Source organism: Trachinotus anak, unplaced genomic scaffold (genome assembly GCF_046630095.1).
Source record: "Trachinotus anak isolate AG129_WGS33_773 ecotype Australia unplaced genomic scaffold, CSIRO_AGI_Tana_v1 ptg000028l, whole genome shotgun sequence".
Classification (NCBI taxonomy): Eukaryota; Metazoa; Chordata; class Actinopteri; order Carangiformes; family Carangidae; genus Trachinotus; species Trachinotus anak.
In genome coordinates this window covers 7,724,617-7,741,200 of record NW_027273879.1, presented here as the reverse complement: position 1 = coordinate 7,741,200, position 16,584 = coordinate 7,724,617, and the positions used below count along the sequence as shown (strand labels likewise).

The 16,584-nt window shown below is 39.1% G+C and overlaps 1 protein-coding gene across 5 annotated transcripts in view; it reads left to right on the top strand.

Annotated features, from left to right (window-relative positions):
• The window catches only part of znf462 (zinc finger protein 462), a 50,127-nt gene extending 33,586 nt beyond the window's left edge, over positions 1-16,541 (top strand). For 4 of the 5 annotated variants that reach the window (XM_071466548.1, XM_071466551.1, XM_071466550.1 and 1 more), the window contains exons 7-13: positions 1,614-1,811; positions 5,027-5,282; positions 5,464-5,603; positions 6,794-7,017; positions 10,443-10,776; positions 11,694-11,835; positions 12,401-16,541. In XM_071466548.1, the coding sequence (XP_071322649.1) occupies positions 1,614-1,811; positions 5,027-5,282; positions 5,464-5,603; positions 6,794-7,017; positions 10,443-10,776; positions 11,694-11,835; positions 12,401-12,620 (1,514 nt within the window). In that variant the 3' untranslated portion in view covers positions 12,621-16,541. The remainder of the gene's footprint in view (positions 1-1,613; positions 1,812-5,026; positions 5,283-5,463; positions 5,604-6,793; positions 7,018-10,442; positions 10,777-11,693; positions 11,836-12,400) is intronic. The other variant, XM_071466553.1, reaches the window with a different exon arrangement.
• The last annotated feature ends 43 nt before the right edge of the window (positions 16,542-16,584 follow it).

The following is a 16,584-nucleotide window of genomic DNA, read 5'->3' as shown; positions in this document are numbered from 1 at the left end:
ACACACACACACACATACACACGCATATACATTAAATCACATCTTACAGCTGTATCCATGACTAACAAGGTATGCCCAGTCCAGAATAGCAGTCTCCTGTTTATCGTCCTCCACATTACGATGCTGTGCTTGATTTATCTTATCCAGCATAATGCAACCAGTGGATTAGCTTGAGGAGCAGCTTTGCCATTCACTGAGTACATTAGACACACCTAATTAAGCACATCCAAAAAACTCAAATTCGGATCCAGATTTAAGCACAAACAGCCCAGATGAATATAATGCTAATATCGTGTAATATGGTGGTGAGAACCTCAGCATGCCACCAAGCTGAAGGCATACAGGTGTCCTTATTTATATGCCATTCTCCGCCTGTCATCGCTTTTGTTTTTTGAGCGTGCCAGACGGCAACATTGATCCAAAGACATAAGCATTAAAGAAAAAAGAAAAAAAAGAAGCTCCACCTGGGCAATCAATACACGAGCAAAAAGAAACAATCGTAGAACTGGTAAAGTAGAAAGACCAATTTTCAAACGGCATGAGTGCTCTCAACTGTCTGATTGGAGCGAACAAGAAGCAGCAGTAAGAGTTAACAACTTCTGTGGATAATTGAGACAAACCTATTCTGAGTTGCGATTACATTTGAAAAGTGGAGTTTGGTGATTATGTAGACTTTCACTTTTATTCTTTGTGAAAAAAAATATACATTAAATCTCATACCCTTTATTCTTGCTTTTAGTCCAACAAGCTAAAGAAACGTTTGGACTGACGCATCCACACCCAGGAGCAATCTTCTTCCAAACAATATGTTCTTACCAGAAGCAGTTCAATAAGGTAGTGGCTTCCTTATTAAACTACTTCTGGTAAGAACATGTGACAGCCAGATCAGATTTGGTAGTAATGGCTTCACTCCTCAGGGTACTGCTTGCATTAAGCAAATATATTCAGCAGAAACAGGAAGCAAGATGCTGTAAATCCCCCATGGGTAAATTTAAAACTCGACCGAAGCATTTGCCAGAAACATACATCGTAGCCAAAACAGCATGAGTACAGTGACAAACTGGAGCAGCATAAATCATAACGTACTGTCCTTTGTTCTCACCACCTGCACAAATCTCCATTTAATGTTGGTCTTTGTGTCAGTGTAACGACAATAGTAGTTTCACATTGTAGCAGTAGTGTTTCTGACACACTCTACTGTTGTTTTTTGTTGGATAATACAAAATCAAATTTGTACAGTCATTTCCAAATTGTCTAAAAGGACAGTTGAAGTGTCCGAATGTGGATCTGACTGAATATGTTTGTTAATAATTTCATGATTATGTGTGATATCCGGAGACATTTGTGTTTGAATTTTTGAAGAAACTTTGATAAATGGTGCAGCTCAACATTTTCTTAAACAAAATTACGCTAATTAGTCCAAGGGGAGCGCTAAGTGAGTGCAAGGTGACATATTTGTTACAGCTTGGCTCAGAGGGGAATAGCTTTGTTTGCGGTGGAGGATTTGTTTATTATTACATTTATAGGTCTCTGCTAATCTTCATCTAATATTCCATTTGTATGTTTCATAACCTTGTCAAGTTGTTGACTTATGATTCTTGTTTATCTCACAGGTGAGCAGCACACATACAAGTGCTTGTCGTGCCCTTTCTCTTCCATGACCATCAGCCAGCTGAAGGAGCACTCTCTGAGAGACCACGGTGAGGCCCTGACCCTCCCCAAACTCCGGGCTGCTACCCAGGCTGCTCATGCCACCTTCAGGCCCTCCCGGCTGACCAGTAACACAGAGCAGACTCCCTTGCCCTCAGATGGTACGAGATCATGTGTAGTATCATTTTAATAGATATAATGTCATATGGTGCTTGTCAGGCCAGATTTTTGGAAAATTTCAAAAGCAGAATCCACTGTGAGACAGAAATATAACACACAGACATGGTACACATATTTTTAAATTCAGTATAACTCTCTGAGGATATTATCTCCGAGGTCCATCGTGAATAAATGTCCATAAATCTGCTCTGAAATAACTCCAGTTCAGAAGTTTTGTTCAGTATTGGTATCCAGTAATAACTGTCTGTACAGCCATGGGTACACTGCAAACAGGAACTGCTAGTAGCTGATTCAGCAAACTGTTCATGCTGCCAGTTTTCCAAATTGTAAACAAACGTAGGATAAAAAAAAAACCAGGCTCAAGTTGACACCATGGCAAAGTTTACTTCCTGTTTACATCTCCGAAAGCATAACGAAAACTGTCGTTCCATGACATGATCATCCCTCAGATTTTACTATTGGGAGTGACAAAATCCATTAATGTTCACTTTTTTCAATATTTTTTTTGACATAAATGTAATTTTTCATCTGAGGCAGGGGGCACAATGTCAGACTTTGAAAACCCTTGGTTGTAAAAGTAAGGTTTTGAAAATTGTGCGTTGTAATTTCCCACAGCCAGGAAGAGATATTCACATGTCTTTAATGCAACCAAATACCCAATATCCAAATAGATTCACTTTACTGTTTTTATTATATGGCAAAGAAAAGCATCAAATCCTCACACTCAAAGCAATTCAGGCAATGTGTGGGCTAAAAATGCCAGGCCTGTTCATCAAGGTGGTTTGATTTTTTAAAATACTTTTAATGTTATAGCATCAACAAGTCTGTGTCTTATTCATAGTATCTGGTAGAGGGGGGTGTGCACAGATTGAATAAATTACCATGAGAATTTAGGCATCTGACTGCTCAGATTTGGCTGCCTTAGCCTTCTTTAATGTTGCTGTACGACACTTTTCTTCGCAGAATATATTCAATTGAAGAGGCACCTTCCCAGTAGGTTGGCGTAGCAGCAAACTCCTTGATGTGATGCCATGTTTTAGGTGTTTTAGTGTCCGTGCAGCCACTGCTGTAGCTTGCAGACTGTTCTTGGCAGCAGCTGTTACCTTGCTGCTGGAGCTGTGGAATCTTCCCTGGAGCTGAAGCAGGGCAGCATTCCTCAATGCACCAACCACCACTGTCAGCTGTGCCCCACCAAGACAAATGAAGCATTGAGAAAGAGCAGAGCTGACACACTGGATGTCTCTCTACCACGCCACAGTAGCTACCTTCAGTCGAATGTCTAAAATTCTGATGTTTGCAGTGGAATAGAGTGTTTGTACTTTTTTTTTTTTTTTTTTTGGCAGTGAAATATGTTTTACTATTTCATTGCTTCTCATTAGCAGGGATGGTTACTTCAACTTCTTGAAAATGATTTGAATATAGATGCGGTTTGTTTCAATGTTTCCACCTGCACCTGCCCAAAACTATGAAAAATTCTTTGAAATCCAACCCCATCCTCAAAATATTTCCCCTCCTCCTCCTCTGTCTTCTTCAGCTCCTCACACAAGTAACCCGCCCGTCATTTATGCAGTGTGCTGTAATAGACATTTATCCATTCAAGACGACACATCACTACCTGACTACAAAATTTTCTCTCCATCTGCTATCTCATCTTCATACATCTCCACAATGCAGAGAGGATATTAAAAGCAAGAGTCAACTGTGGCATTGTCTGATTTGTATGAATTCCTCTGGCTCTACCGCAAAAGTGAGAAATTGGATCTCAAGCGTTTTATAAAGTAAAAGTTAAAAAGTAAAGTTTTTTTCCCCCTCCATGCTTCCTCATACCCTGAGTGCTGAATGAGGCATTTTTCACATGAATAGATATTCTATTAGTGGCACTGTGGTTTATTTATTGATGTGTCGGAGGCTCAAAGTAGGACGAGAAGATGAGCTCACTCACTGTAGGCTCATGAGAAAGGGGATGAGGAGGGAAATGTTTGGGGACAAATGATGACAGTCACAGTTACACTTCTGTGTCTGCGAGAGGGGAGGGGACAGTTGGTGTGGGCGCAACTCACTTCTGGATAGTCGTGTCTCCTTTAGAAAGGAAAGGAGCCACTGCTGTCAGCTGATGATTTATTAAATATTAAAAACATGGATTTTCTTTTTTGAGGAAATAATCAGACATCTCTCACAAAAAGAATCAATTTGGAGGAGATACATAAAGTAGGTTAAACTCCATCCCGCCGAGCAAAAATTGGTGTTGGAATAACATGACTCTCAGATGTACGGTGGCTATTGTGAGTTGGAAATTAGCTCCCAAATCCTCTTGAAATTAATATTCATTCATTCACAAATAAATGAATGAATGAATGAATGTCCTTGTTCAAGTGGTTACTTCTTGATTATGTAAGAAAATAATGATGAAATATAATAATCTAAATACACTTTGGAGCCTGAAAAACATACCTTGTGCTATGCTGAAACATTATGTATCCATAATAATATCTATTGACCAGAAGTGATAGATACCAATATAAAAATGTATAAATATTTCATAACAAGAAAAGTCCTCTTTTCAAAATTCCACTAAAGTCAAAGTACAGAAGTTTATGAGCTTAATGTAAGCAGATCTGCTGCAACTGATACAGAATTTAACAACTTTCTACAGTGTTAGGTTCAGTAGTTTAGTCCAGTGGTCACAACCTGGAGGTCGGGCCCTCTGAGGGGTTGGAACTGTGGTTGGAAAATTAGCAAAACAAAGCTCTACCAAACACATGCTCTGTATTCATTATTTGGACTTTTTTTTTTTTTTTTTTTTTGGACAATCTTTGTATCTTTTTTATTTTCATTTTATTGAAATGATACCATACAACTGCTAACAACAACTTCTAAAATGTGACAACTAGACATGTTTTTTTTTTTTTTTGGAAGTGCTTACAAGCGAAAACTGGTTTCCAGTGCACTGAATTTAAATCTGTAAAGTAATAAACAAGTAACCAAGTGCAGTGGAGTAGCAGTGTAATGTAGCATAAAATAAATACAGTACTCGAGTAAATGTACTCAGTCACTTTTCAGCACTGCTCCAGACTACAGGGAAGTTCTGTATTTGTTGGCCCCAGCTACTACACATTAGTGTTTCCATGTCCACATGTATCCAAACAGCATGTTACAGTTTGATAAAGTTTTCTTACTGTCTCAATCCCTCTCTCAGATCCATCCTACCTGGAGCCAGCCGATGTTCGTCAGCAGCTTAGTCATTACCAGCTGGCCTCCCGCAGTCAAATGTCTTCCGGCTCGATGACCGGTGGTTTGACAGTGGTTGACAATCGACCAGACAGCGTCCTCACTTGTGAGTTCTGTGAGTTCAGCTCTGGCTACATGCAGAGCCTTCGTCGTCACTACAGGGACCGCCACGGTGGCAAGAAGCTCTTCAAGTGCAAAGACTGTTCCTTTTTCACCTGCTACAAGTGAGAGACAACTTCACTTTGACAGGGAAATGACTCAGGGAAAATGGCCGTGATGTTTTCTTCTTTGCTATATGCCGTTTGTGAGAAGATAGACGCTAAATGAATTTGCAAACACACAAAATATTTTTTGTGTTAATTTTGGTAGACTAATGACTCCTGTCTGCCTGTAAATCTGTCTCAGGAATACCTTCACCATGCATGTGGAGGCTGGACACAACAACAATGCACCTGAGGACCTCCCTAAAGACCTGCGCTGCCCTCTCTGCCTCTACCACACCAAACACAAGAGCAATATGATTGACCACATTGTCCTGCACAGAGGTACGCATCAGAGACAAAGAAAAGATTTCTTTTAAAGGAACAGTCTCACGCTTTGGAAAATGGGCTTATCCGATTTCTAGCTGAGATTTAGATGATTCAACTCTCTGAGACCACTTCTATGTCTGCTACAGCCAGGAGATGGTTAGCTTAGGATAATAATAATAATAATATAATAATAATAGCTTAGCATAGACTGGAAATAAGAGGTAACAGCTACTGCCGTGCTATTTTTTCACCGTGTGCAGTGACTTCTTGGAGTGGCAACAAGACTCCAGGAAGTCGCTGCACCCTTCCAAAAACAATGAGCCTCATAGAATTGCAACCTTTCCATAAAGATTACACAAATAAGTTTTAGAGGTGCTTTTAGGCAGATGTTGTTACCTTTGGATGGAGCCAGGCTAGCTGTTTCCACCTAGTTTCCAGTCTTTAAGCTAAGCTAAGCTCTTGGCAAAAAAGTGAATAACCAAATGTCGAAACATTCATTTATCCATAAACGGTCAAGTGAAGACCTTATAACCCTTGTGCTGGCAGTTGTACCGTTTTAAAGAATTGATTTAAGAAGGTTCTACAGCACAGGGCTCATCACACATTTCTGAGTTGCTGAGGAACTGAACTTGTTTGATATGCAACTTGTTTTCCGTCATAAGAAATGTTAATATGATAATATCACACGTAATATATAAAAAAGATGTACAAGCGGAGATTTTAGTTTTTAAATAATTAAGGCATTGTTTACTGTATATGACAATGTTCACAAGAACTGAAAGTAATTTAAAAAACTCTAAAAGCATAGAGGGATGGAACTGGCTCTGATGAGTTGATAAACCTTTTTGTAGTGTTTAGGTGGTTTTTATATGACACTGTCTTTATTTATCTAGAAGTGTGTTTGTGTTGAAACTGAGAAAATGACAAAACCACCAGAAGGTAACAGCCACTGTGATTGCACTTTTCTGTGTATGTGTGAGCGTGTGTGTGTGTGTGTGTGTGTGTGTGTGTGTGTGTGTGTGTGTGTGTGTGGACAAATGTTATTTGATATCTCTCCTGCGCCCCCACGTCTCCCCTCTCTCCTCTTCCCATTGTGTCGGTATAGGTCTCACTTTTCCTCTCTCCCTGTCCCCCGCTCCACCATTATTTCCCTTCCCTTCCTCCGACCTAATAATCCACATCGCTCTCTCCTCTTCCTCCACCAGAGGAGCGAGTGGCTCCACTGGAGGTCAGCCGCTCCAAGCTGTCACGCCACCTTCAGGGCCTGGTATTTCGTTGCCACAAATGCACCTTCACATGCTCCAGTGACCAGGCCCTGCAGCTGCACCTGCAGAAGCACGCTGAGATCAAGCCTTACCAGTGCCAGCTCTGCTATTATGATAGCAGTCGACGAAATCAGCTAGAGGAGCATCTCCGCCTTGAGCACAAGGTCTGTTGGAGTCCAGATATGAAGTTTTCTGTAACTGAATTTAAATTGATATACATTTCATAATTGGTTCCTACAATAAAATAAAAAAAGTAATAGGAATGTGGCCATGACAGCTGTAAACAGTGGCCTCATTTTGCAGATTAAAGCCTTTTCTTTTATCACCATCAAAGTCAGAGAGTGTGGTTTTTTGGTAAGAATAGGTTAATCATCAGTCTGCTTAATGGATTTATACACTCTGTATTCAACTGTTCAAATATGGCTTTTGCTGTTTTTATAGGAGGTAAATATGAAACTAGTGCTATATTATGTACTATATTCCCATAGTGTTGATATATTATATATAACAGCAAATCCAATTTACAATTCCCAAATCAAACATATCCTTAGTAATCAGCAGCTGAACCGTAAACAACAGATATCTTGTAAACATCTGATACCCAGAACTGTTTAACTGGTCCTTTTCTTTCTTCTTTTTTAAAGAAGTGATTTATATAATTAGGCAAGTGAAGAGTTTTTTCCTTGACTAACAAAGTCCAGTGGAAATATTTTAACACAGCAGCATAGTAGGGGAACCTTGATGCAGAAAGTGTTATACGTTTTTTGTGATCACATTTTGAAGTGATGCCGTGCAGCAGATTGAGTGAGGATGCAGATAGATTGTAAAAAAAACAGTCAATACCCATTAAAGTATGTTGTTGAAATTAGTGCAGCAGCAGCAGCAGCACAGGGAATTGCTGTGTTTATTTGAAACTTAATATACAACTATCATTTTTTTTAGAATAGCTTAACCACTATCATCAGTTAAATGTTAACAAACTACTCCCAGTAACTACAAGCGAACCCTTCCTGCAGCAGTTTCACATTAGAATCCAAATCAGTCCATGTTAATATAAGACAGGGAAAACACTGTTTGTAAGTTTTGCTGTTGCTAGCCAACATTAGCAGTTTGCTTACCAGCGTACTTACTCTCAAACTTCATTCCTTTACTCGCCAGAAGCTGTCGGCAGTGGTGGAAAGCAACACCAATGTCTTTTTTCTGTCACTTCTTTTCTTCCTCTGAAGTTAGCATGCTAACCAGCTAGCCTCTGCCTGTTCCAGCAAGTCTCACTGTCCGATAGTTTACTCACTGTAGCCTCCAACCTGTCCTGAAGATGTAGCTCTGCGCAGATTTTTTATTATATAGACAACAATAGCCAAAGCTCTTGTCAATTTTGAGCAGCAGAGAAAACTTACAAATAGCCTCTTTAATGACCTCATTGCAGCTACCATATATTATGTCTGTGGTATTTTTTTGAACATCAACAAAACTTAATTAAATGAGAAAACATTAGAAGATTGAACCATGAAGTCAATCAGGAGTAGGAAAGTATGTAAACTTTCTAATGTTTGTCATTAGGCCCACAAAGTCATTTTTACATTCAAACGTCTTCATTCTTCTTCAAATGAAGCATTTCCACACAAGCTAATAAATCTAAAAATTAAACTCCAGACTGCGTCTTGACATACAGTATAAGGAGATAGAAATATCAGACAAATGGCTTCTGATACAATAGAGAGATGAGTAGGTGCACACATATCAGCCAGCTCAAGCTTCAGTATATTGTGACCACATCCAGGAGAGAGAAGGTTTCATCTCTTGCTTAATGGGGATAATTCATGAGATGATGTGAGAAGGCAGATGGTATTTTAGGAGTTTACAGTACATTAAACTTTAAAGGGCACCCGGTCATCATTTTTCATTCATTACATGTCTAGATGCCTGATTTTACAAAATGCATGCTGGGATGTCCAGCCCACCTGTTGCCTAAAATAGGTTATAGATAATGGATGAATGGAAGAAAAATAATACGGTCGAATCATTTTTAGTTCTTGTGTGGTTGAATATGGCATCTGTGGATCTTGGGTGAGGGGACCCGCCCTGCAGTTGTCAAGAGGGAGGGACTTGATATTTCTGGAAATTAGGAAGAATCTGATATAGGTCGGAGGAGGGACCAAGCATCTCTGGAATAGTGAGGAGAAGGAGCAGGAGAGCTCTGTGAGATAGCCAGAGAAGTGTGTAATTCTAAAAAGAGGAGAAGGGAAGGACAAAGGAAATCAGAGGAATGTGGTGAAGTCTTATAGTTGTGCATTTTTATTATTATGCTTATCAGTGCACATTTAATTGTGGCTCTCAGCAGAGTTAAGCACCCATCCTCATCCATATTATCATTTGGTAAAGAAGTGTCGAGATGTTAGATGAAGGCTTCTGAATCATTCATCATCAACTACACAGAGCAATCATTTAGCACTTCTCTATCTCACTGAGTTGTAGGCCTTAATAGCACATCAGGCAGTAAATTCATTTTTCTTCTGTTGTTGCTGGATTAATATAAATGTACACTTCAGTCTTGGAAACACTTAAATATCCATTGTAGACCTGGGAGTCAGAGTATCTGTTGTTAAAAGGGAGAACAAGAGATACAGCTCATCCACTGGAGGAAGACCGCAGGGACAGACATATACACTGCTGGGAAGTGTATCGCCTGCTCCAGCTCTGAGTCTTTAGGGAGGATGGGAGGAGGGAATTACTGAGGGAGAGTGTCATAATTTACCGTACAACAAGTTGCATAAGCAATGAGATGAGCAAGATCTGTTATCAAACCTCCCACCTTTGTTAAAATGACTTATGTTTCAGATCATTTTCCCCCGGTGGTCACAAAGCGTACAAACACATATCTTGTTCGAGAGATCCTCAGTGTTTCATTCTTTTGAATTAGATCTCATTAATGGGAACAGTGAAAACGTGAACATTTGACTGTCGACTGAGACTGGCCTTCACCTTGAAAAGCCTGCTATCTCAGTTGATTTAGTACTTTGGAGTAAAATAAATCAGAAATTTTTATGGCAGTGTCTTTGCCTCAGAACATAAAGTTACTGCTGAAAAAACATTAACTGGTTTTTACTATAGCTTTAATATTGAGTATAGGTGGGGCATAAATTTGGGTCACAATTAATGACCATAGATTCAAGAAACACAGCTAATTTACAGTAAAGAACCAAACAATTAGGGACAAATAGACATAAGATTTAGTCACTTAACCCAGTTGTAATAATTTGCATATATTTTCTAGAGATTTTATAAAAGCTTTTAAAAGAAAGGGTATGATTCTTGAGCTTCTCTGCTAAATGTTACATAGAAAATTTGTAACAATCAACCTAAAATTTCTGTACTTACTTTTGCATTTTAGCTAATTTTTATAAATAAAAGAGAAGAGAAAAGAAGAAAAATGTAATCCTACACATGCATGAATGTCCAACTGTCATTTGTTGATATTTTTTAAAGCTTCAACAAGCTGCATTGGAAAAGAAAAGCCCCCCAAATGCAAGCAAAGCAAGTTCTAAAAGACGAAATACCAAACTGATAAATACATCCTGTTTCTGATCAGGTTATCCGCAACTTTGAGCTGATGGGTCGAGTCAACCTGGACCAGCTGCAGATGATAAAGGAACAAGGGAGCAGCGCAGAGGAGGAAGAGGAGAGAGAAATGATGGAGATGGTAGTAGATGAAAAAATTGTAGCTACAGAGGAGGAGGAGGAGGACGACGATGACGATGAAGGAATGGAAATGATGGAAAACATGGTGGATGAACAGAGAGAGGTAGATGATGAAGAGATGGGGGACAACATCAAAGAGGAAGATGAAGAGGAGGAGGAAGAGGAGGAGGAAGAAGAAGAGGAGGAAGTTAAGGGGGTGGAGGAAGAGAAGCCTGCCCCACAGGGTAAATACAGATGATCATCAATGAAATCCTGTTCTGTTGGCTGAATAAAAATCTCTACATATCATGTTAGTTATTGTTCACTCATATAGACAGACAGTGTCCATATCCAAGGACTATTATAAACAACGTTACACCACTTTATTTCAAATAAATCAAATAGGCAGGCAGCATGTAGAAGAAAAAACAGTCTCACACCAGGCTGTCAAGTACAATGGCTGATGTTTGCTGAAAGAGCAAATATATAGTCTGCTTCACACCTGGGCCATCTAGTCAGTCAGACACGACTGAATGCAATGTAACTGCGGTATATGAGCTCATCTCAGCAGCTTTCTTTACAAACCTACTGGGATCACGCTGTAAATGTGTATCTGCTGAAAAGCCATTTGCTACAGTGTTCTCAGTTGGTTTATATCAAATTGTGATCTGTGTAAAAAAAAAAAACCTCCTGTGTCTCATATGAAGTGTGCTCATAAGTAAGAAGACAATCACACCTCCAGAATATTGTTTATTTTGGAAGTCCCACGACGTACATATGTTTTTTTAATGTCTTTTAGCTGTCCTTCAGGAGCAGTGTTTGTCTTCCAAAATAACCAAAGTCTCATTGTTATTCTGAATTGATTTCTTTATTTCATTTGTCTAGGCTACTAGTTGCTGAATAGACATGACTGGTGTTGGTTGCTCTCTGAAGGAAAAAGTAGAACTAAACATACACAAACATACAAAGGAACCAACATTCACTTCTAATACATTACACTTTTTACTTGATGATTGGTGTAAAATTACTACTTGAATGTTAATGAATAAACTCTAGCAATAAATGTTTCTATTGTTTTCAAATTTTGTTACAAATAGGATATAAACATACATGAAATTACAGTATTCTGAGACTAACCAATCATTTGAACTCTGTGTCCCAGAGGTCCTTGCATCTCCTACCAGCAGTAGCAGCAGCAGCAGCTCTGGGCCCGGCGCTGTAGAGAAGCGTCTTCCCTGTGAGTTCTGTGGCCGCTGCTTCACCAACAGCCTAGAGTGGGAACGACATGTCCTTCGACATGGCATGTTAGTATTTTTTTTTCTTTTTTTCTCTTTCTCCTCTTCTCTCTCTCTCTCTCTTTGTGTGTGAGCTATTTGTTGGATTGCAATGAAATTTGGCACAGGCATTCATATTGCCCCTCTCAGGATGAAATGTAATAACTATGATGATGGTCTGACTTTTCATCTAGCACCATCATCAGGTCAAGTTTTTAAACTTGTTCAGTACTTTGAATTACAACCAAATACCTGCAAAACTAGTCAGGCCTACCTTTCTACTCAGGGTCAGCTCAGCTGTACTTTGTGTTTAGTGCCAATTAACAAATGTTCGCATGTTAACATGCTAAACTAAGATGGTGAACATGCTAAACATTATATCTTCCAAACATCAGCATGTTGGAATGGGCACTTTGAGCATGTAAGTATTTAGCTTAAAGCACCAGTGTGTCTAAATACAGCCTGACAGAGTCACTTCAGTTTAAGTTTAGTCTTGTTTTATTACTGTATATCTGCCCTCCCTGTCATTAGTCTTATTTCTATTATTATATTATAATTTTATTATTCTTATTTTTGCTCCCTTCTGCACTTGCAGGATGGTTAACAACAGTCGGATGGACACCAGCACCACTGCAGCAATAGAGGCCTCAGCTTCATCTTCCACTGGCTCCTCTGTCCTGGTGGACACAGGACTGGACCTGTCCAGCGCCAGAAAAGAGGAAGGGAACCCTGCTGAACTATCACTGAGAAGTCAAAGCCAGTATATGGAGGACAAAGACATGCTCGACACCAAAAAGGATCAACAGTTTGGTTGAACAGATTGTGGCATCTCGGGATATTGTGCTAGAAAAAGATAACTTTGGGTAGGATCAGCACTGAGTTGGATCTTAAGATAGAATGTCAAAGGAAACAAAAAAGATTAAAATGGAAAAAAGTGACTTCTTATGAGTTGGCACATTATTAGATTTTAGGTGTTCCATATATAAGTATTAGGTTGTGCTGCATAAAATGGCTGAGCTCTTTTCATGAGCGGTCCCCTAGGACAGATCTTAATATATTGGTAACCAATAGTGAACAGAACTCTTTATTGCTGACATTCTGGTCAAATCTACAGTGAAAGATCCCACCTAGATAAAAGTAAGCTATTTATAAAGAATTTTGTCCAAAATGAGAAACTAAATTTAGCATTTTATTATTTGAAGCACCTTTTACAACCCCCCCCCCTCTCCCCCTGCTCACCCAAAATGGGGGTACTGTAAATTTACCTAGCAGACACAAACAAGATATGAAAGCATTTATAACCATGGCCCACTGTAGAGCTACCTTTTCTTGTTTCTTGTTGAAATTTGAGACTTTCTTCATCTTAGCCTTGTGTTAAATGTGTAGAAGTTTTCATTGAGGAGTCGCACCTTATCTATTTTAGCTAAGTCATAAATCATGTTTTATTCATTCGTAGAAAAACTGACAATTTCCCCCAATGTTTGTAGCAAATTGCTATATTTTAGGTCCCTTAATATTATACTACGTATAAGCCTTCAGCCTGTGGCACCCTCAACCTCTCATTTTGACTGTACTATTTTATTGTCCAGTAATTTCACAGATAAAACCATAGAAATAAAGGTAATACTTTCAATATCGTTTTACCTGTAGGATATCATATTGTTTGTGATCCAGGTTACCACTCAGCTGAGTTGCACAGGTCAGAATAACAACAGAGATATGTTAACTGAAAGCGGTATCCGTTAAGGGTTAGCCTGGAATATAACAACAGGTTAGTGGCATCTTGACCAACAGACAGAGATTACACTTGTCTTTTCAGTGCAAAATGTGTGATTAGCTTAGTTAGAATCCATCCAAAGACTTTTACTGACAGATGGTTAAGAGATCTCTCAGAGATCCGTAACAGTGTGCAGCTCTGGGTGCGGTCTGGTTCACTGGAATACGCTGTGCACAGGATCGGACCACATGTACAGCCAAAGTGTTGACCACCACGGCTGAGTGCTGACGCCAGCGTGCAAGTGCCTTAAAATGCAGTTCCTCCAATGGCCTCTATATGGCCTTAATTGCTTAAAAGAAAAAGTCCAACTGTTTTGAAGTAAGTAGGAAAATACCCAACTTCTCTCTCAAAGTATAAAGTCAAGATCTATTCCTACAAGAATCTATGGCCTCAACATCTGTTTTCACTCCTCCTAATGTGTGCCTTAGTGGCAATTTTGAGAGTCATTATTTAGTTAAGATCAGATTAGATCAAATTTGATTGAGCTTTATTGTAACAACAAAATATGGTTTAGCATCTACCTAGATCAGAGCAAAGAGGACGTTGGGGCGTAAAGCTTTAGTTTGACACAGATTACAAAAAAAACCAACATATTTTCTCATCAACCTCTAGTGGTAAATGCTTTAGTTCGAGATCCCCTTCTCTGAGATTTCCACTGCCATCCTCATCCAGTGGAAGTGAATGGAATTTCATTTGCTTAACTCACAGCATTGAAAAATTAGAGCAGTTTTCATTAGAACTGTTTTCTACCAAATAAATAGTTCTTATGAAACTTGTTTAGAACATGTCCTGCTTTATTATCTGGAGTAAAGGGGGAGATGGTGTTTAGGGGAAAAGTGCTGCTAATGTGTGTGTGTGTGTATTTTGTTTTTGTTTTTTTGATGATGTGAGCACCACAAATGAAATTCCATGCTAAAATGTTCAAAGCCATGTTTGCATAGTTGTCAGGTGTCTTGGGCTTTCACAGTCAGCCCCTGGTGATTACCTCAACTCCATCCAGGTTCACTACAGTGTCCATATTTGGATCTTCAGGCTCCAAATGACTGACAGGCTGGCATGGAGCATCTAGGCAAACCCAAATCCAAAATGTAAGGCTGATGCCATAAACATGGCAGTGTTTTTTTTATACAATCTATGGTCCAGTTTTGACATGTTGGGATACACTGAAAAGACAAGTGTAACTAGGTCAAAAAGCCATAATATTTGTTTCCACATACATAAGAGTATATGTGCCACTGGGACTGTACGTTGAAGACGTACACCTTCACCGTCCCCCCCCCCCCCCCCCCCCAACTTAAACCCCTTTAAATTCTCACCCTGGATTGACACAACTGTCACAGCCTGCATTTGTGTGCTTCGTTTTAGACAAAGTTGTTGTGTTATTGTTGATATTGACAAAAGGCAGAGATTGTATTTGCTGGAATTTGCTGCTTGAATGCCCTAAAGCCTTATAAGAACTGAATAGCAATTAAGTCAAATTTATGTCCAATTGGAATAAGATCAATAAGCAACGTTAAAACAGTCTGAAATAAAATGACTGATAACAGCAATTTCAAATTTGTAGAGTAACACGGTTAATCTAATTGTGTTCTTGGTACCAAAATATTTACCAAGCCTGTTGTGTTTGCTGCTGTGATTGTCTTTCCTGAGCGTTGAACCTTTGATTGAAATGGGAAATCTGGGTTTGGATCATAGAATTTTAGAATTAGAGTTCTATTGGTGGAACCCAGATAAGCTACATGTTTGCAGCCATGTATAGAAAACAAAACTACTCGTTAAGTGTTTGAACTGTGGTGTTTCAGAAAGGATACTTTAACCCTTTTTTCCTTTAGGTGTTCTTATTTTTAAAAAAGAAAAAAAAAATGAATCTAAAGATGATAGATTACCCTTCGGGGCTTTTTGAGTCCCCAATCCAACATTATTACGCTGTTGTACAATGTCTGGTTACAATGAAAAATATCTCCTTTTTTGTACTGTGATGGGAATGAGCAGATAGGAAGATCAGTGTGGTTGTACAATATTTAAACACATGAAGGAAAATGATGCCGTTCTCTTATAATTAATGGTCAGGGCTTTTATTTTGAAGAAGAAAAACATGGGAAAGTAAGAGACAAGAAAAAAATAGTTCCCTTGGGAGCATTTCCTCAAACTGCTTGGTCTCTTTCTGGGCTTCACCACCATCTGGGTTGACACTCAACCTGTAGATCCCTCTGAGATCTAGCTCAGTCATATTTAATCCAAAATCTGACACTCCAGTATCGTCTATCCATGGCCAGTAAGGGCATCAGCTCACTAGCTCCAAGGACGCCTGCCTTTAGTCTACCTAGTCAACAAGAGGTGGGACAGTAGCAGCCCCACTCTGCTCCTCAGTCCTTGTTAATACCTTAAAGATCAGTTGAGTTGGTGCTGAATCTCAAAGCCCTTTTTCTGTTTTACAGGACCAGCTTGTAGCTTTTTTGGAAGTAAAACTGTTTGAAAACTGTTGTTGTAGTAATAAGCTTTGTAAGGCAGCTTATTACCCAGCTTGATATCCCAGTGTAAACCAGATGATAAACTGGGACAATCTGGGTAATGAAGCTGTCAACCCAAAATTATTTGTTGTTCTGTGATCATTTGAATAGAAAATGACTATGAATCCTTCACTGTGTGCAGTCTATAGACTGTAATATTCCCAGTTTACCCAAAGTTAAACCCCTGCTGACAACACACTGGATACTTGTATATATGTTTAGTTTGTTTCCAATGCATTTCTCTTTTCAGACTGTTGTCTCCATAGTTTGACACTAGAATCTCTCCTTCTTGCCTTTCTTCCCATATAAATCTGATTACCTGATGGTGGGTTGTGATGTTGCCTAGAATGATTGTTTACAATTTTATTCCATTTATCTCTGGATATTCTGTAAATATTGTAATTCATTGTCTTTTTTTAACTTGATAATAAAGTTATCAGATAACGGTTGATGGGGTTTCTCTCCTCTCTGTACAGACATGCCATAAAAATT